Source organism: Microcaecilia unicolor, chromosome 1, assembly GCF_901765095.1.
Source record: "Microcaecilia unicolor chromosome 1, aMicUni1.1, whole genome shotgun sequence".
Lineage (NCBI taxonomy): Eukaryota > Metazoa > Chordata > Amphibia > Gymnophiona > Siphonopidae > Microcaecilia > Microcaecilia unicolor.
The window spans coordinates 49,506,575-49,528,656 of record NC_044031.1 but is presented as its reverse complement, the minus strand read 5'-3'; the positions used below and the strand labels follow the sequence as shown (position 1 = coordinate 49,528,656).

Sequence of the window (22,082 nt, the reverse complement as noted above, 5' to 3'; positions counted from 1 at the left end):
AAGGGCAGGATAGTGAACCTCCTGGAGTCCAATGGATTACAAGATTTGACGCAACATGGTTTTACAAAGGTAAATGCTGCAAAATGAATTTGATTGATTTCTTTGACTGAGTGACCAGAGAACTGAATAAAGAACATGCACTAGATGTAATCTACTTGGATTTCATCAAAGCTTTTGATCTAGTTCCTCACAGAAGACTCATAAATAACCTGAGCGTTCTGAAATTAAGACTCAAAGTGGTGAACTATTTTGAAAAACGGTTGATTTACAGATGATAAAGGGTGGTGGTAAATGGAATCAGAGAAAAGAAGGTGAGTAATGGAGTGCCTCAAGGATCGGTACTGAGGCCAACTCTAATATATTTCTAAGTGATATTTTGCCAAAGGATTTGAAGGCAAAATTTGCCTTTTGTGGATGACAAGATTTCTAACACAGTGGACACCCCAGAGGGAGTAGAAAACATGAGAAGAGATTTACAAATATTAGAAGGTTTGGCAGTTAATATTTAATACAAAGAAGTGCAAAGTAACATGGAGAGGCATTTTTGATATGACGTCTAAGTCTAACTTTGAATGTTTTTCTCAAAATGTCAAAAATTCAAGTGGGAAATATAGCCTTTTTCAAAACAGAAAAATGTCTATCTTTCTTTTTTTTTCAAAAATGACTATTTGCTAGATGTTTTTGTGCTCTGTTTGCTTAGCTTTTTGGTCCATCTTTAAAAAAAAAAGTCCACGTGAAAAACGCACAAACTCAAGCCCAGGAGAATGCAGCACCCTAGGGAGCACTGCAGTGGACTTCACATAAAAGGTCTGAAGTACACATCTCACCATTGCTCCCTTATATTGTATAGTGAGCCCTCCAAAACTGACCAAAAACCTACTGTACCCAACTGTACACCACTGTAATAGCCGTTATGGCTGCAGGTGTCACCTGTATGTGGGTACAGTAGATTTTTGGTGGGTTTTGGAGTGCTCACACTTTCCACCACAAGTGAATCCTAATAATAAATAAATAAATAAATAGTGCAGAAGCAGGATGAGCCAGTTTGAATTTTTTTTCAACACCTAGTTCTGTCCTCTGGAGTTCCTGTTTCAGTCTTTCCTTGCTTGATTTCAATCCTAGTTGCTGGGTTCAATTACTATTATACATATATGGAATGTAAAACACTCTGATGGCCTGTGCCCTAGGGCAGTATATCAAATACCAAAAACAGAATAATGTTGAAACTTGAAACTTGGAGGAAAAAATCCTGAGGGCATACATCTGAGGAAGGTCATGTAAGGAGAAAAATGCAAATTGCCAACAATGTGTGTCAGGGACAAAGAAGTATTAACAACCCTAGAAATCCAGGAATATAGGCAAACAGCAGAAGAGATTCAGCCTAAAACAGTGTATATCAGGTACAGCTTGACATAAAACGTACAATTATGTTAAACAGCATAACAATAGTGAAATGATCAAACATAAGCATAAATGCAATCAATGAAGTAAACTTGGAGATGGCAAACGTGCCCAGATGATCAAAAGTAAATGTGGGCACTACAGGCCACTAGCGCCCGCATTTACACAGTGCCCATGATCAAAGGGCATCCAGCAAGAGTGCAAGAACACTGCACAGCTCATTTAAATTATATTTAAATGAGCTCTGCAGTAGCAGAGCTTATGTATATTATATTTAAATGAGCTCTGCAGTAGCAGAGCTTATGTATATTATATTTAAATGAGCTCTGCGGTATTCTGCCCCAATGATCAGAGTACAGTGTTCTAATCGTAGCAGAATAGCACCTTAACTTTACGCCAGCTCAGAGCTAGTGTTAGGGCTAAGACTCTGTTCCCACCCCCACACCCCTGCCTGTCAGAGTCAAGCAGCCTGGGCTGCCACTTGGGCTCATGTTCGAAAGAGAAGGACGCCCATCTTTCAACACAAATTGAAAGATGGACGTCCTTCTCCCAGGGTCATCCAAATTCACGTCCCCAGCTGCTTTCCGTCGCAGGAATGGCCAAAGTTCAAGGGGGCATATCGGAGGCGTAGCGAAGGTGGGTCTTGGGCATGCCTAACACGTCCTCGACCCATAATTGAAAGAAACAAGGACGTCCCTGACTTTACCTGGTCATGTTTTTCTTACAACCAAGGCACAAAAAGGTGCCCAAAATGACCAGATGACCACCTGAGAGAATCAGGGATGACCTCCGCTTACTCCCCCAGTGGTCATTAACCCCCTCCCACCCTCAAAAAAGATCTTTAAAAATATTGCTTGCCAGCCTCAGATGTCATACTCAGGTCCATCACAGCAATATGTAGGTCCCTTGAGCAGTTTTAGTGGGTGCAGTGCACTTCAGGCAGGCAGACCCAGGCCCATCCCCCCCCCCCACCTGTTATGTTTGTGGAGCAAACAGTGAGCCCTACAAAACCCACCACAAACCCACTGTACCCACATCTAGGTGCCCCTCTTCACCCGTAAGGGCTATTGTAGTGGTGTACAGTTGTGGGTAGTGGGTTTTCGGGGGGGTTTGGGGGGCTCAGCACACAAAGTAAGGGAGCTACTGTATGTACCTGGGAGCAATTTATGAAGTCCACTGCAGTGCCCCCTATGGTGCCCGGTTGGTGTCTTGGCATGTCAGGGGGACCAGGGCACTAGAAATGCTGGCTCCTCCCATGACCAAATGGCTTGCATTTGGTCATTTCTGAGATGGACGTCCTTGGTTTCCATTATCGCCGAAAATCAGAAATGACCAAGTCTAGGGACAACCATCTCTAAGGATGACAAAATTTCAGGATTTGGGTGTCCTTGACTGTATTATCAAAACAAAAGATGGACGTCCATCTTGTTTCGAAAATAAGGGTTTCCCCGCCCCTGGATGGGGGACGTCCAAATCGAAATGAGGATGTCCCTTTCGATTATGCCCCTCACTATTTATTTATTATATTTGTATCCCTCCACTAAAAGCAGGCTCAATGTGGCTTACATAGTAATAGTTAACACAGAATGTTGTTATGTAAAGTAGGAAATTAAGTATAACATAATAATAAAAGGATGGATGGGTAGAGACAGGTGATAGAGAGAGGAGGGTAAGGTGGACCCCCGGACCTCCCTCCAAAACTGAGACCCTGGCGGCCTAGTGCCCCCAAGTCCCCACAACCTCCCCCCGAAATAGCGACATGGGGGTTGGAGGTCCGACGGATCTCCAACCCCCCTAACCCTCCCAAATGCAAAACAAATCCCTGGTGCCCCAAGTGGGCTCCCATCTCAACCCCCACCCACCCTGGTAGTGTAGCGGACACCTCCCCCTGTACCTCCTTGTTGGAGGAGGGATTATTACGCTCCCTCCTCTTCAGCACCACCTTCAAAATTTCAGCACCCAGGCTGCACTGGGCAGGGCTTCCTGTCCATATAAGGGAGAAATTCGGGCCACCAGGGATTTCTTTTGTGTTTGGAGGTTAGGGGGGGCTGGAGATCCACCGGACTTCCAGACCCCTATGCCCTTGCATGGGGGGGGGGGGTCGGGGGGTTGGGGGTCTGCCAGACCTCCAGCCCCCCCATGTTGCTATTTTGGGGGGAGGCACAATTATGCGCTCAGGCACAATCCTCCTGCACTTTTCCCCTATGATCAGAGATATTAGCATGCTTAAATTTGTATGCTTTTATCTTTGATCATAGGGGCGATATAGCTCTGTGCTGTTCCTGCTCTATTTTTAGAGCGCTATTTGGAACAGCACAGGGTTTTTGATCATCTGCCTATAAATCCTAGAAATAAGAGTAACATGATACAGTATCAGAAATATACATACATTTAACAGCACAATAGAACCAATCATGCAATAGAAATATGATGAATGAAAGCCGAGTACAAATAACAGATCCCAATAGGCAGCATGGAAAGCACATTCGTGGATATGATATTCACAATGTCAGCACAATACAAATGAAACACCTTAATAGACTCACATTAGAACATTCAAATAACACAGATAGGATAGATACAATGGAGTCAATATTCAGCCAGTGGCAGTGAGCATTTTACCAACTACCACCGACGTTATTCCTGAATATTCAATGCAGGGCCATGTCCGGGCTTCAGCATTGAATATCTGGTTTATGCATAGCCGGCTAGCTTTGTTCCCTCTAAGCTTAGCAGCAGTCTTCCAACTGCATTGGTGCCAGTAGGGGGTGGTGCTTCAATATTGGGTTTTCAGTCACTAGGAACAGGCACATTCCCTGGATTCCTGCACAGCTTGCCTGTTCTTCACTAGTGAAAATGTGATAGTGCAACAGCACCCCCCACTGGTAGGACTGTAGGTGGAGGACTCCCACTCAGCTCACAGGAAACAGTACCGGCTAGCATATAACCAGTTAAGTCAATATTCAGAACTTAACTGGCCATGGGCTAGCGATAAAGATAGAACTGTGATTTCTGTGGTCACAGTTATGGCTAAAGTCAGACGATTAAGTATTGAATATCTAAACATAACCGACCCAGTGCTGAGTCTGTCCCTGGAACACCCCCAATGTAGCCAGCTTGCACTTAGGTGCTAACTGGTTATTTCAGTGGAGATAACCAGATAAGTACCAGTGAAAATGACTGGATAGCCGCGAACAAGTGATTTAACCTGTCAGCGGTCATTTCTGTCCAGTTAAATCACTTCAAATATTGGACAGAATGTCTACATATTAGTGACCACCTTAGAACAATCAAATAAGATAAATATGATGCTCATAATGTCAGTATAAAACATCTTAATAGGCAGCTGAGAGGGCAAGTACAGATGAGATTTACAGACAGGACAAGCTGAGTGGGACAAAGTCACTGGAATAAATGATGGGTTGCTAAATTGAAGGCAAATTATATATACAGCTGAGTACGGGTATAAAGAACTACTACTACTTAGCATTTCTATAGCGCTACTAGACGTACACAGCGCTGTACACTTGAACATGAAGAGACAGTCCCTGCTCGACAGAGCTTACAATCTAATTAGGACAGACAAACAGGACAAATAAGGGATAAGGACAAACAGCAGCAAGATTCCGGAATCCCAAAGAGTAGCAATGCAAGATTCCGGAATCCCAAAGACTACTATTACTACTACTTATCATTTCTATAGCTCTATTAGACGTACGCAGCGCTGTACACCTGAACATGAAGAGACAGTCCCTGCTCGACAGAGCTTACAATCTAATTAGGACAGACAAACAGGACAAATAAGGGATAAGGGAATTACTAAGGTGGGAACGATAAAATATGGGTACTGAACAAGTGAATAAGGGTTAGGAGTTAAAAGCAGCATCAAAACGGTGAGCTTCAAAACCTAAGTTGTTAAATCTCTGTTTATTATTGGATACTGTTCAGGCTATCTACTGTATGGAACTGCTTTTGATACCACCTGCAACATTGTAGATGTGCCTATGTATCGCATTGGTGACAATAAAAATTAAAAAAAAAAACGGTGAGCTTTTAGCCTAGATTTGAAGACGGCCAGAGATGGAGCTTGATGTACCGGCTAAGGGAATCTATTCCAGGCATATGGTGCAGCAAGATAAAAGGAACAGTCTGGAGATAGCAGTTGAGGAGAAGGGTGCAGATAAGAGAGATTTACCCAGTGAACAGAGTTCCCGGGGACGAGTGTAGGGAGAGTTAAGAGTGAAGAGGTACTGAGGAGCTGCAGAGTGAATGCACTTGTAAGGCAATAAGAGGAGTTTGAACTGTGTGCGGAAACAGATAAGGAGCCAGTGTAGTGACTTGAGGAGAGGGCTAATATGGTATAAGTTACAGAGTATACTCCAAACTAGTCCAGATGTGGAGTGAGTGGATAGCCGGTTGCCATATTTAGTAAAAGCTTGGGAGAAGAGCCAGGTTTTCACCGGGTTCCTGAAGTAGAGATAGTCTTGAGTTTGGTATAGCTCCTTGGAGTAAGTTCCAGAGCGTGGGGGTCATTCCTGAGAAGGCTCGTTGGTGGGTATCACATCGTATAATTTCTTTTGACGAGGATACAGATAACGATGCTCCTTGAAATGATCTTAGAGGTCTCAAAGGTGCATAGAGGGCTATCTTATTCTTTAAGTACATAAGTACATAAGTATTGCCACACTGGGAGAGTCCAAAGGTCCAGCAAGCCCAGTATCCTGTTTCCAACAGTGGCCAATGACCACTGGGGGAGTAACGGGAGGTCATCCCCAATTCTCTCCGGTGGTCATCTGGTCAGTTCGGGCACCTTTTTGTGGCTTAGTCGTAATAAAAACAGGTCCGGGTGAAACGTCCAAGTGTTCGTCAGGGACGCCTTTCCTTCTTTCCATTATGGGTCAAGGACGTCCAAGTGTTAGACACACCCAAGTCCCGCCTTCGCTACGCCTCCAACATGCCCCCTTGAACTTTGGCCATCCCTGCGACGGAGTGCAGTTGGGGACATCCAAAATCGGCTTTCGATTATACCGATTTGGACGTCCCTTCTGCCACAGACATGCTTTGTGACCTTGGGCAAGGCACTTTACCTCCAATGGTCTCAGGCACCCACATAGATGGTAAGCTGAGGAGCCAGCTTTTCAAAATTATTGGGGATACTAAACTCAATGGAAATTACCTTTCCCTGAACATCATCAAGGAGTTTGTTCAATATTGGTGGGGCTTAAGAGCTCACAACACCCACAGATTTGGCTCCTAAGCGTTTGGAATGTGATCACATTCCCCCCAATATTCAGCCAGTGGTGGTCAGCGTTTTTTTAAATGTTGATTGTCACCGGCTAAATTATCCCCCAATATTCAGTGCTGGGCTATGTCCAGACATGGGGGATAATTTGGGGTGGACAGGATGCCGGAGGTTATGCGGACCTGGCTGATATTTAGCCAGGGCCGCATGAGTTATGCAGCCCCAACTGATTGGGCCAGGGCTGCATAACTTTTTTTGTTTGTATTTATTTTTTTGAAAAGGACCCTGAGCTCTCTCTCACCCCTCCTGACAATGTCCCATCTTTCCCTCCTTCCCTACCCCAGCCCCATATTAAGATCCCCTTGCAAGACCCCCCACCCCTGTAAGACCCTGCAACCCCCTCCCCCTAAACCATGAAGGTAAGTCCCCAGGCTTGCCTACATCCCTGGTGGTCCAGCGAGGTCGGTTGGGGGCAAGATCACAGCCACCTCACTCTTGCCCCCAACAACCCTGCTGGACCAACAATAATGTAGGTAAGCCCAGGGACCTATCTTCATGGTTGAGGGGAGGCAGGGTTAGGGGTCTTGCGGAGGAGATCTTAATATAGGGCTGGGGGAGGGAGGGAAGGAAGGAAAGAAGGGGCATTGATGGGAGGGGTGGGAGGGGGCTTGGGAGCTTTTGGGGGGGGGAATTATGTGGGTGCTGACCCGATAGACAGAGCTGGAACTCACATAGCTAAGTGGCCTTATTTAGGACAGCTCTTGAGCACTTAGCTATGTGGGTATTGGCACTGAATATTGCTGGCACCCGCATAACCTGGGGCTCCTCCCCAATGCCACCCCTAGCACCGCCCCTGACCTGCCCAGTTTCTGTTTCGGTGGTCTCCGGGGATATTCAGCGGCACTGTCCTATTAAGTGCCGCTGAATATCCCCAGTTAGCAGCGGGAATAGGCTCCTGCCCACTTAAATCGCTTTCAATATCGGCCTAATTGTACCTTAATATTTATTACCTACTGTACCTGAATGTATACCACCTCAATAGCTTTGGAGTAGAAGTGTAGCCCAATGGTTAGTGCAGGGGGGTTAAGAACCTGGAGAACTAGGTTCAGTTCCACTGCAGCTCTTGTGATCCTGGGCAAGTCACCTAATCCTCCACTGCCCCAGGTACCAAAAGACGTAGCTTGTGAGCCCACTAGGGACAGAGAAAGTACTTGTATATAATATGGATGTACCACAGAAAGGCAGAATATCAAGAACCTAATAAATATAAACATTACCACTGCACAGCACTGTGTACATCCAGTAGTGCTTTGGCAATAATAAGTATTATCATTATTATAGGATTTTCATTCAGCCCCCCATTAATGATTTTGAAAGCTATGTGGCTCTTTACATATAATATTTGGGAGTCCCACCTCAAAGGATCTTTAACTGGTTTATAATATATAATATTCTTTCTTTTGTACTGGCCTGACTTCTGCCACCAAAATAAACCTGAAAACGTGAAGGGCCATTTTCAAAAGAACGTCCAAGCCAGATTTGGAACATCCAGCTCATTTTGTCCAAAAAAAAAAAAAGTCCACCTCAAAGCTTTTATCAAGCAGGAATGATGTCAATATTTCCTGTTCAAAAATACGTGAGAAGGATGTTTTTGCGCTGAGAATGTCCAAAATGAACACCCATTTTCCAAAATAAAACTTCCAACTTATCAATGCCAAAACAAAAACAGGGACAAGGATGTCTGTCTGGCAACATATGTACCAAAATGGTCATACAGATGTCCCTGCAGAGCAGAGAGGCAGCGTAGTGGTCAGTGCAGTGGACTTTAAAAAATGGCACCCAGGTACAATCCCCACCTTAACTCTTTTACTATGTGTTGTGAGGCCTCCAGTCACAGAAAACAATCTACTGTACCTAGGGTTACCATATGGCTCCAGAAAAAGGAGGATGGATTGAGCCAGCCGGGTTTTACTTCCATTGCTTTAAGCAATGGAAGTAAAACCTGGCTGGCTCAATTACTTCCATTGAAAGCAATGGAAGTAAAACCCAGCTGGCTCAATCCGTCCTCCTTTTTCTGGAGCCATATGGTAACCCTAACTGTACCTAACTGTATTATCACTACAAATATCTTCAAGCCTGCAGGTGTCTCCTATATGTAAATACAGTAGGTATTGTGCTGTATTTGGAGAACTCACAATTTCCACTGAGAAAGAACCTGGGTCCCCTTGTTTACAATCCACTGTACTGACAACTAGGCTGCTCCCGGGAGCTGCTTGCTGCTCTGCTGGGTATGCCCATAATACCTGAGGCTGTCATAGAGCCTGGTTTCCCCTTTCATTTCATATCTTAGGGGGGGGAGGGGGACAGCATACACTGATAGGCAGATGATCAGAAGCAAACGCAAGCGCTAGAGGATATTAGCGCCATACTAGCACCTGCGTTTGCTACCACCCTGTGATCAGAACCCCCTGAGCGCGTGAAACAATGTGCTCGCGGGCTCTGAATGCAACTAGCAGGCAAATGCATGCTAAACCTATTCCTCCCCAATGATCAGCGAGCAGCACAGCAAACATTGGCGTGCTGTCCACAGCAAACCCTACACCAGCTCTCTTATATGGTGTGAAACCCCGCCCAGCACATCCCAGGATGCACTGAGCAGGGCTGGGTGCCGCCATTTTTGAGGATAGGGGCAGGTAAGAAGGCCGCTAGACCACCAGGTTGGGGGGGTTATTTGTGGGCTACTAGGGCTTTATTTGGGGAGGATGCTGGGGGGTTGGGGGGCTGGACACTCACCGAATCCCCAGCCCCCCTGAACTTGTGTCACGGGGGTCAGGGGGACTGGAGATACACTGGACCTCCAGCCCCCATGTCGCAGGGGGGATGGGGGTACTACGCCACCAGGGCCATGCTGTTTGGGGTCTCGTGGTCCCATGGACCTGCAGCCCGTTTTTAAAATAGTGGCGTAGCTATGTGGGGCCTGGGGGGCCTGGGCCCCCGTAGATTTGGCCCTGGACCCCCCTGCCAACGACCCTCTCAATCCCCCTCCCACCGCCGACCCTCCCTCGCCGCCGTCGCCGCCACCGCCTACCTTTGCTGGCAAGGGACCCCAATCCCCGCCAGCCAAGGTCCTCTTGCTTCCTGCACAGGGCTTCTTTGTTCTGTTTCTGACATCCTGCACGCGGGAAGCAAGAGGACCTCGGCTGGCGGGGATTGGGGTCCCTCACCAGCAAAGGTAGGCGGTGGCGGGGGAGGGTCGGCGGTGGGAGGGGGATTGAGAGGGTCGTCAGCAGGGATCGGCAATGGCGGGGGGGTCGATAATGGCTGGGGGGGTCGGCGGCACCGGGGGGGAGGCTAAAATGTGCCCCCTCACCTCGGGCTCTGGACCCCCCTCCTGCCAAAGTCTGGCTATGCCCCTGGTTTGAAAGGTCTGGGCTTTTGACAGCCCAAACCTGTCAAACAAGTGCAGGTGAATTGTGCCTTAGTGCATGCTCAGGCAAAATCCTCCCGCACTTTACCCCATGATCAGAGATAATAGAGCACGTAAATTTGCATGCTATTATCTCTGATCATAGGGGCGGTAAAGCCCCGTGCTGTTCCACTGCTATTTTTAGAGCATTGTTTGGAACAGCCCAAGGTTTTAGATCATCTGGGCATGAAGGATTAAGGAGGGGTCAAGCCTTAATCCCTCCAGTAGTCAGCTGGTCAATCAGAGCAACGTTTTGTAACTTGGATGTGATTGAAACAGGTCTAGATAAAAACATCCTTCTTTTTTGCCTTTGACATGTTTTCCCATTCCATTATCGCTGAAACATGTCCTAATTTCGGGCCAGCCCTCCACACGCCTCCAACACACACTCTTGCTATTTAGACAAACTGCAGTGCTGGATGGTTTCTTATTTTTCTGCCTTTCAAAAATTGCAATTTGAACATTTATGGCAGACGGGCATTTTTTGGCCATTTTGAGACATCTAGGGGCCCTTTGACTAAGCCGCGTAGGTGCCTATGCACGCCCAACGTGCGCCAGTTCGGAACTACTGCCCGGCTACCATGTGGCTTGGGTGGTAATTTAATTTTTTACACGCACCCACTACGCGTGCCAGAAAATTTCTGACATGCAGTAATTGGCATTATACGCATGCTGACGATTACCGCCTGGTTAACGCCTGAGACCTTACCGCTAAGTCACTGGGTGGCAGTAAGGTCTCAGGCCCAAAATGGATTCGCGCCGAGTTTCATTTCGCCGCATGTCCATTTTTAGCCAAAAAAGGCCTTTTTTTTGCAGGTGTGCTAAAAAATGAACCTGCACGCGTCCAATACATACGTCTACAACAGCGCAGGCCACTTTTCGGCACACCTTAGTAAGAACACCCCCTACATAAGTACATAAGTACATAAGTAGTGCCATACTGGGAAAGACCAAAGGTCCATCTAGCCCAGCATCCTGTCACCGACAGTGGCCAATCCAGGTCAAGGGCACCTGGCACGCTCCCCAAACGTAAAAACATTCCAGACAAGTTATACCTAAAAATGCGGAATTTTTCCAAGTCCATTTAATAGCGGTCTATGGACTTGTCCTTTAGGAATCTATCTAACCCCTTTTTAAACTCCGTCAAGCTAACCGCCCGTACCACGTTCTCCGGCAACGAATTCCAGAGTCTAATTACACGTTGGGTGAAGAAAAATTTTCTCCGATTCGTTTTAAATTTACCACACTGTAGCTTCAACTCATGCCCTCTAGTCCTAGTATTTTTGGATAGCGTGAACAGTCGCTTCACATCCACCCGATCCATTCCACTCATTATTTTATACACTTCTATCATATCTCCCCTCAGCCGTCTCTTCTCCAAGCTGAAAAGCCCTAGCCTTCTCAGCCTCTCTTCATAGTCCTTTGAAAATGAGCTCCGTAATGAGTCACTTTTCCCATTGATTTTTTTATACTGTTTTGTTCTTGTAAAATACTACTACTACTACTATTTAGCATTTCTATAGCGCTACAAGGCATACGCAGCACTGCACAAACATAGAAGAAAAACAGTCCCTGCTCAAAGAGCTTACAATCTAATAGACAAAAAATAAAGTAAGCAAATCAAATCAATTAATGTGTACAGGAAGGAGGAGAGGAGGGTAGGTGGAGGCGAGTGGTTACAAGTGGTTACGAGTCAAAAGCAATGTCAAAGAGGTGGGCTTTCAGTCTAGATTTAAAGGTGGCCAAGGATGGGGCAAGACGTAGGGGCTCAGGAAGTTTATTCCAGGTGTAGGGTGTAGCGAGACAGAAGGCGCGAAGTCTGGAGTTGGCAGTAGTGGAGAAGGGAACAGATAAGAAGGATTTATCCATGGAGCGGAGTGCACGGGAAGGGGTGTAGGGAAGGACGAGTGTGGAGAGATACTGGGGAGCAGCAGAGTGAGTACATTTATAGGTTAGTAGAAGAAGTTTGAACAGGATACGAAAACGGATAGGGAGCCAGTGAAGCGACTTGAGGAGAGGGGTAGTATGAGTAAGGCGACCCTGGCGGAAGACAAGACGGGCAGCAGAGTTTTGAACCGATTGGAGAGGGGAAAGGTGACTAAGTGGGAGGCCAGCAAGAAACAAAGGTCTCCAACTATGTTTTACAACTTGTGAAAATTAATTGAAAAAGTAAGGTTTAACTTGATTTTTGAGCTTTACTATTTTCTTATTGTTTTCTTTACATATTTAAACAATTTTAGCATGAATCAAAACCAAGTCTAATGGTTCCCGTTGAATGCACTTCTATGTCATGTACTTACCATAAGTCAGTGAACATTCTGCTTAAAAGAACAGTATACAAAACAGTAAATTAAAAAGTCTAATATAATTGTTGCAAAATTCCCCTGCTTTGCATACCTGACTACAAGAGAGGCAGAGTGTTCTTGCAAATGAGAAAAAAAAATACATCCACTTTCGGGAAAGCATAAAAACGTTATAACATGCCTTCACTACTCTGTACATTCCTAAGGGCAGGGTGTGGAGGACGTGGATAAAAAGAGTAGGAGGCACACACGGCTAGATTTTCAGTTGAGTCCAAAGACTAAGCATGGAGAGCTGCGTAAAAGTTCTGCTGGTGCTGGGAATGACCATGGTGGTCAATTCAGTTCCACCATCTCAAATTCCTTGGAAGGGCAACAAAGCTCTCACTGTGGCCATTGACCTCTACAACAAAGAGCATCATGGAGACTCAGTCTATAAACTACTTGCATATAGGCTGGTAAGTGTTATTCAATGACTTTATAGAATGAATTTTTGTGAAAGGCAATTTTAGAATTGGGGGTGCAGTTTGAGTTTATTCTTTAAAGGAAAGTAAGTGTCTACTTTGATTTATAGAATACTAGCATGACCCAGTATCAACACACCTAACATTTCGGCACTCCACTTATACGCCAGCCATAGAGCTGATGTAAGTGTTGCAGGGATGCACATAACTTACAGCATTCTGCAATTTTTGCACATAAGTGGCTGCTCCACCTGCAAATATACACTATGGGGGAGGGTGGTCTCTTATTTAGGCGCACTGGCGTTTTTAGCACTCGCTAAAAATAAGCGTGCTCTAAACACTAAAGACACCCATAGGAATACATTGGCATCTTTAGCGTTTAGCGCATGCCTATTTTTAGTGCACGCTAAAAACGCCAGCGTGCCTAAGTAAAAGACCCCCTATGTAAGTTAAGCGGGTATTTGCAGAATAGCAATTATGCACCATGCTAGCATTTACATACACCGGTAAATGCAAGTAGTCTAAACATTTATGTGTGTAACATACACGTAAATCTTAGTGCCTAGCTTATAGAATTGCTCCAAATTACTTATGCAGTGGTTCCCAAACTGTGTGCCACAGTGCCCTGGGGCACCACAGCAAACTCATAGGGGAACCACGGCACATTTTAAGACCCCTTCAAAAGTGTGGCACCCCTGGCTGGCAGGAATGCCCAAACACTGCCAGCTAATGCCATCTGCTGCGCGAGCTCTGAGCTCCATGCTTGGGAGTGGTGAGATGAGGGGATTTAAAAATGTACTGGTTAGATTCCTCTTAGTATATTAATTCAAAAGGAGTGAAGCCTGTGAAACTGGGATTACCTTAATCAGTGGAAAATGGATTAGAGATTCAAGTGTTTGTATTGTTAAATAATTTCTGGTTTTAAAAGAGAAAAAAATGAAATCAGGTGTATTATTTCCACTAATATTGGACAATAAGTATGTTTCCAACTAAATTAATTGACTATACACTGTCTTGGGTTTGAAGAAGCCAACCAGACAATCAATGTGGAATAATGATTCAGATAAATAATAACTGGGGATAATCAGGTTAATACCACGTTTTCTTGGTTTACTGTTGTTTAATTGATCTCCTTGTCTTGTTTCACTCTCCCTATTTATTTTGTGGTCTAAGAAAGAGAAAGATTGTATATAATCCATTTATCTAGTTGAGATTGTTTTCCTCTAATATTGTATTAATGTACAGTCATCTCTGTATTACTGTTTGCAAGTGACCCTTGTAAAATGAAAAATTATAAATAAATGATTTAAAAAAATGTACTAGTTGTGGAAAAGCACACAAAAAAAAAAGATATTATGGATTAAGTCCTGACAGCTGTAGGGACTTTCCAAGCAGTCCTCAGGTCTCAGGCTAAGGCAGGGACTGAAAAGATGGGGGAAGAAGAGGTGCTGTTAAGTGCAGTTACTTTGCTATAAGGATAGAAAAAGCCTCACAACAACTTACATCACCAGTATTACATAGCGTCATCTCTCTTCCCAAGAAAGAGCTGCATCCCCACCTTCTTGCCACATGCAGTGTACTTTTAAACATCCATATTATGGCTTTATAAAAACAAGATTTGGTATAAAAGCCAAGGCCATACGGAATACTATATAATGTGGTAATGTGTGAGTTTTGACTGCGGGAGCAGCAAGTCCGAGATATGAAGGGAGGGTGGGTTATAGAGGGAGGATGGCAGATACAACACATCGTTAAATCATTATATATATATATATATATATATATATATATATATATATATATATATATATATATATATATATATATATATATATATATATTGGATTGTTGATGTTGTTGTTGGTTTGGGCACTTTATCTATTTACCAATAAACAGATTTAAAGTAAAAATCAGGATTTGGAGATCCATGCAATACGGATGTCTAAATGCCAGTTTCCTGTCATCCAAAACATGAGTAGAGTTTCTAAAATAACCACTCACAGGCAGTTCACGTCTCTTTATAAAATAGTGGCACAATTGTGCAGCCATACCCGCCCATGCTGGGCCCCTTTTACTAAGGCAAGCCCAAAAGTGGCCTGTGCTGGTGTAGGCGCGTGTTTTGGATGCGCGCTGGTCCATTTCCTGAGCGCGCCTGGAAAAAAGGGGATTTTTTTAATGTTCCAGAAAATGGATGGGCAGCAAAATGAAAACCAGCAGTTGTCCATTTTCGGCCTGAGACCTTAACACCACCCATTGACTTAGCAGTAAGGTCCCACATGCTAACCGGGCGGTAAGCATCCAGCACGCCCCAACTACTGATTACCGCCGGGTAAGCATCATGCGATAGAAAAGAGAAAATAGTTTCTACTGTGTGTTTTAGGTGCATGCCAAAAATAGAATTACTGCCTGGGGCATACGGTAGCCAGGTGGTAGAGACAATTTGGTGTGCGTTGGACGCGCGTAGGCACCTATGCGCCTTTGTAAAAGGGCCCCTCTATAACTTTGTGTCTACTATTAGGCATCAACCCCGGGATTCTATATATGACAACTTAATTTCCGTGCAGAAATTGAAGCATATTCTATAACAATGCAGGTAACTTAATTGGTTAACTAGCTAATCAGCGCTGTTAATAATAAGCAATTATCAGCATTAATTGGCATTAAGATTTACAAGCACAACTCGCTAAGCGTATTCTGTAACGCGGTGCATCTAATTTCTAAGTCGCATAGTCCTTGATAAAAGGACTCCTAAGAGACCTTTCATGTATGAAAAAAGTTTATAAAATTACCTTTTAGGTGCTAAAACTCAATATACTGTACTATATAAAAGTGTACTAAAATCAACTATGTTTTCTGGAACATAGGCCTCTTGGTCATCAGTTTATCTTCTGGTTTTGTAAAGCAGCTGCAAGTGCGCACATTGATAGGCAGAATGCCCATGACATGCCCGTGCCTTGGGCCTTGGGCCTTATTCTATAAAGGTTATGCTCCTAAATTTACGCTTCTAAATTTACACACCTAAATTTATGAGCATAATTTATGCTCTTAAATTTACACTCATAAATTTAGGCGCAACATTCCTAAATGTATGCTAAATCTATAAGCGTAATAGGCCTGAAATTAGGAGCATAAATTTAGCAGCATAGATAACGCTCATAATTTAGGAGCGTAAATTTAGGAGCATAACCTTTATTGAATAAGACCCCATGCGGCTAATGTGCCACTTTTATAGAACAGCATCTAGCACATACGCACATAAATTTGTGACATCCTTCACACATCTAAGTGCCCCTACTCTATAAATTGGAGCTCCCAAATGGTGCCTAAATTTGTGCACTCATAATAGAATAGTCCTTCTGAGTATGGTTTATCTAAGTAAGAGCACTGACAAATTCCTTGTTCAATGCCTGGCTAGGATGAATCTACAGACTCTCAGCAACTAAGATTTACAGTAAAGGAGACCGTGTGCCGGAAGTCAGAGACACAAAGCAAAACAGACAACTGTGAATTCCGAGAGAATGGGGTAAGTAATAATCTGCAGAATGAGAAATGCACACAATTGTTTAATCACTAATTACTCTCATGGTAAAACCTTTAACCTTCACAATTCACTGTGTGTAGATATAAAGAAAGAAAAGGTAGGGATAGGGAAACTGCTTTGCAATAGATTTAAACTCCATTAAATTTGGGGCAGAGGTTTTATTTATAATAAGGCCATGCAAAAAGGATGAAGAAAAGAAAATGCAAAGTATACTTTTTGGTCTAGATTTATTATAGTGCGAGATCACATTTGCATGTGTTAACTTGCATTAGCTCACATTATTTACAGCAAGTAAAGAGGACCTATTTAATAACAACATATATTAATTAATTTATTTATTTATGACATTTTTATCCCACATTAGCCTGAGAGTAACTCAGGTTCAATGTGGCTTACATGACAATTAAATGAATGATACATGCTAAGAATACACAGTGCATGTATTCATGCATGCTAATGTGATCATGGTCTTTAAAAAAATCCAGTCCAACTAGTCAGGATACACAGTAACAGCAACATAAACCCTCTAAATACCAGGCACATTGCGAAGTAATACAAAATTTTACAAAAAAGAAAGTCAGAACTAACTTCCAAAGCAAGGACCCTCCCTATGAAAGGCAGCGCCCTGAATATTTCTGTGGGCCCTAGGACATCAATACATCTATTGGGAAAACTGAACAAGACAAATTACTAAAGAACGTACATAGAAAATTCATGCTACCTAAATAACTAGCCTCGGTCACAAACACAGATACCAATTACAAAATAAGTAATTACAAAATAAAATTAGAAATATGTACACAGAAATTAAACTGAAACCCCAAGAAGCCAGACCTTACATGTAGTACAACACCAGAGTAATAGAAACAGATGCATATCCCCCTCCCCCATACTGTACAAACTGTAAAGATAGCTACTGTCAGGGATGGGGAGGGGGAGCAACCAGGACAATTGCCCTTGGCCCTCCTGACCAGAAAGGATTCCAAGCCTGTCTTAAGCTGAAGAAGGCACACCTGGTCCCCTCCCAGATTTCTACCTTGGACCACAGCCATGTGTATTACCAGCTCAAGCAGATGTACATTCCAAAAACTGACTTATTCTAATCACCTAATAGAAAATAAATTCATTTTCTACATTTCATTTCATTTTATTTTTTATTCATATTGGTCCTTCTCTTAACTTTCTTGCCAGGGCTTCCTGTCCATTTGATATTTCTTTTCTCTCTATGTCTAACATTCATCTTCCCTTTGCGTATACATAATTCATGTTTCAGGGTATTGGCCCTGACTTTTTAGAAAGGTCTACCTTGTAATATCAGATCTGAATCCTCTTTAATATATTCAAGCCTGCTGTAATGGTCTTTTATTCTTATCAGGCTTTTTCTCAGGAAGAAACAATGGTCATCTTCCCCCATGATGGCCCGGTTCATATATGGGCATGGAATGATATCATATCTTGTCTTACTTTCCTTCTCTATTGTATCCTTTGTTTTGATCTTATGAGATTGTCTCTTTTGTTTCCTCTCTGCCATTGCTGCCTTTTCCTAATCATTAGTATTTCTTTGTCCTACTTGTTTTGTTATGGACCTCTAATTTTACTACTGCTTAGATTTCCTTAATTGTTTGCGGTATATCAAATATAAAATGTGAAAATCTCCTTGTGTCCTTCTCCCTATCCTCCCTTCTTGACCAGCATCTCCCCTCTGTGTGCGTAGCCACCCCTTGTCTGGTCTTGGCTCTCTGTGTCTCTATATCCTCCCCCTTTGTTCAGCATTGACCTTCTATGTCCCTATCCCACCCCCCTTGTCTAGCATCAGCCCTCTGTGTCTCAATCCCCTCTTGTCCACCATTGACCTTTTATGTCCTTATCCTACTCCCATTTCCTCAGCCCTCTGTGTCACTATCTCCCCTATAAGCAGCATCACCCCTCTGTGTCCCTATCCCTCCCACCTATTGCATCCTGTGTCCAGCATCTCCCCTCTATCTATACTCATGTCCAGCATCTCCCCTCTCTCTTCCTTATGCTCCCAACATGGCCCAACATCTATCCTGTCCTCTCCCAACCCCTCATGTGGTCCAGCATCTCCCTCTCTTGCCTCCCCCTACCACAGTCTACCTTCCTGATGTGAAGGTGGTAGACTTTATGTGTCACCTAGATAAGATTTTAGACTATGCTAGGGAAGAGCCTGCTGTCTTGGTACAAGTGGCTACCAATGGCATAAAAAATGTGGGAGGGAGGTTCTGGAAGCCAAATTTAGGCTCCTAGGTAGAAAGTTCAGGTCCAGATCCTCAAGGGTAGCATTTTCAGAAGTGCTCCCTTTTCCATATGGAGGGCCCAAAAGACAGACAGACAGCTCAGGAGTCTCAATGTGTGGATCAGACGATAATGCAGTGCAAAGGGTTTTAGATTTGTTAGAAAATGGGCAACATTCTGGGGAAGGAGGAGTCTATTCTGGTAAGATGAGCACTACCTTAACCAGGGTAGAACCAGGTTACTGGCATCAACATTTAAAAAAATTGAAAATGGAAAAGCGCATGGTTCGGAACAAGGTGTGTTTAAAAGATATCACCAAAACAGGGAGGATAGGGAATCTCGATAGCGAGGTTGCAATAAAGACCATAATAGACCAGGAGGCTAATTTTCAAAGCACACAGACTTACAAAGTTACACAGGTTACAGGGGAACAATTCTAGACCTAGTCCTTAGAGAAGCGCATGATCTGGTACAAGAGGTAATGATTCTGGGGTCACTAGATAACAGTGATTGTAACATGATCACATATAATCTCTGGAGTAAGTACACACAGGAAATCCAATATGTTAGAATTTAACTTTCAAAAAGTAGACTTTAGTAAAATGAGGAGAATGCTAAAAAAAGAAAAAAAAAACCTTAGAGGAACAGTTGCAAAGGTCAAAATTTTAGATCAGGTGTGGACGTTATTCAAAAATACCATCCTGGAAGCCCAGATATTCCACGTATTAAAAAAATGGAGGAAGGAAGGCCAAACAACAGCTGGCATGGTTAAAAAGTGAGGTGAAGGAAGCGATTAGAGCTTTAAAAAATACCTTTAGAAAATGGATGAAGGATCCAACTGAAAATAATAGGAAACAGCATAAAGAATGGCAGGTCAAATGCAAAGCACTGATAAGCAGTGGCGTTCCTAGGGGGGCTGACACCCGGGGGCGCCCGCCCCCCGGGTGCAGCATGACCCCCCCCCTCGGCAAAAGGACACCCCCCCACGGTGAAAGAACCCGCCCCCGGGTGCACGCCACTAGGGGGGGGGTGCCGCCCGCCTGTCCGCTTCGTTCGTTTCCATGCTCCCGCTGCCCCGGAACAGGAAGTAACCTGTTCCGGGTCAGAGGGAGCACAGAACGAACGTAGTGGACAGGCGCGCGGCACCCCCCCCAGCGGCGTTCACCTGGGGCGGACCACACCCACCGCCCCCCCCCCCTTAGTACGCCACTGCTGATAAGGAAGGCTAGAGAGACTTTGAAAAGAAGATAGCATTGTAGGCAAAAACAGATAGAGCTTTTTAAAGTATATTTTAGAAGCAAGAAGCCAGTAAAAGAATCAGTTGGATTACTAGATGACTGAGGGGTAAAAGGGGCACTCGGGGCAGACAAAGCCAAAGCTTCGAGGAAGATGTGGAAGAAATACCTGTGCCAGAAATGGTATTCAATGCTGATGAGTCAGAGAACCAGAAACAAATCTCTGTAAACCAGGAAGAGGTAATGGGGTAAATTAACAATTGAAGAGTAGGAAATCAAATCAGAAGGTTTGAGGGAAGGGGAGGAGGGGGATGGGCACCCTGAAGTTGATTGGAGGATTTGGGCCAGGCAGGGCCAGAGCCGTGACTTTGCAAACACTGGCTGCTCCTGAGTGTTCCTGCTGCTGCGGCCTGCAAATGTGTGCCCTGTACTTCTCCATTTCCATAATTATAATTAAAAATACAGCTTTTCCATTGCTAGTTTAAAGGTCTGCTGGTGGCCATACAAGAACTAGCCAGACCAGCTGAAAACTGTCTCAATGGGCCTGTGGCCTAACCCAGAAAGGGTGGTAGATACCTGGAATGCCTTCTCTAAATGGCTAGAGGAGATAAACAAAAGGGACAATGGATGCATGTAGGTATGTCTAATTGTAAGCTGCCTAGAGCATTGTGGATTATAAATATTTTAAATATATAAATAGGGAGGTATCCAACTGAGGTAGTGGCAGTTACAAACTCTACAGCAATGACTAGACATCGTCAAGCTTCTAAGAAGATATTGAAGTAACTTGCACAAAGCAGCATTTATGAACTCAAGAGCAATGTTAAGACTACATCTGGCTTTGAAGAACAATTAGGATAACTTCCATATAGCAGCGGCAACCACTCAGTTTCAATGGTATGGTTAGACTGGGCTTTTAATAAAGAGTATACACTCCTTATTTGACAGCTTGATCCTGAGCAGTAGTATCATGAGTACCTATCAGGGTCAACTGGTACCATTTTGCATCTCAGTGCCCATGAGGCAGGAGCGCCTAGGGATCATTCCTGCACCCACCACTAGTCACCAGGGAAAGTCCCAAGTGAGATCAAAATGGAGAGGGTGGAGAATCAGGATGTGTTTGATGTTGGGTTTGTGTGTGGTGGGGGAGATCAGGGGAACGTTTAATTTTGTTTGGGTGGTGAGATATGAGAGGTCAGTGCTTTTGGAACATCAATCGTAAAAAGCTGCTGCACATTTGGGAGAGCAGGTACTCTTTTCACAGTAGCTGCTTCTGTTGGATATGCCAGCAAATGGATGTGCAGTCCTGTACGTACTTATATATATTTTACAAAAGGCTCTATATTCAGCAGATCCTTTTGTAAAATAAAGGTGGAATTGAGCATGTCCTAGCCTCATGGCTCAATTTCCCTCTCCGTGTTCTATCTAAAATGGGGGAGAATTCCATAAGTTGCTACTGCTTTTGAAAAAAACCTTTGGTTACCACTTACTCTTATGTATAACCTTAACAGCCTTGAGAGGACAGCAAGATTCAGAGGCACATATCATTTCAAGCAGTCCAACAAACTCTTAGACCTCTTTCTCTTATCGGCAGCCAATGAAGCAATACCAGCCTAGCACTCTCTCTTTTCTTCACCCATCAGCACTTTTGTGCCATGTTCTGAACAACCTGTAGATTACGCAAGGCATCTACAGCGTATTAAATACAGGCTGTTACAATAGTCTAGAATACTGACAACTACTGCTTGCATAACTGAATGCAGTGCACGCTGATCCAGATATGGTTTAAGTTGAGCTGAGTTGAGATTTCACAAAATAGTAGATGAAGGCAGCTAAGGACCAAATGACCCAACCATAATGTGTGTGTGTCTTGTGTTGCAGCTGGTGAAAGATTGCACTGCCTTCTTTTCTGAGAGGAAATACAGGACATTGGAGGTTAATTGCGATACAGTCTCCCCACAGGTAAATTTTCAGGAAATGAATGGCTTATGAAAATGTGTTTCCTCAGATTATCTGGGCTAAATTACTTGTGTTCATGATGCTATAACCTTTGTGCACAAGGGCCTTGATGAAGGTGGGCATGCCTTCTTTCATATAAATGTGCACAAACTACATGTAGAGGGGCATAATTGAAAGGGACACCCAAGTTTTGTTGAGGACGTCCTCACAAAACGTCCCGA

General features: G+C 44.0%; 1 protein-coding gene across 1 annotated transcript in view; it reads left to right on the top strand.

The window, feature by feature from the left end:
• The window catches only part of LOC115466518, a 63,225-nt gene that overhangs the window by 28,765 nt on the left and 12,378 nt on the right, over positions 1 to 22,082 (top strand). The window contains exons 3-6 of the mRNA XM_030197840.1: positions 272 to 311; positions 12,683 to 12,867; positions 16,289 to 16,396; positions 21,784 to 21,864. Of these exons, the coding sequence (XP_030053700.1) occupies positions 272 to 311; positions 12,683 to 12,867; positions 16,289 to 16,396; positions 21,784 to 21,864 (414 nt within the window). The remainder of the gene's footprint in view (positions 1 to 271; positions 312 to 12,682; positions 12,868 to 16,288; positions 16,397 to 21,783; positions 21,865 to 22,082) is intronic.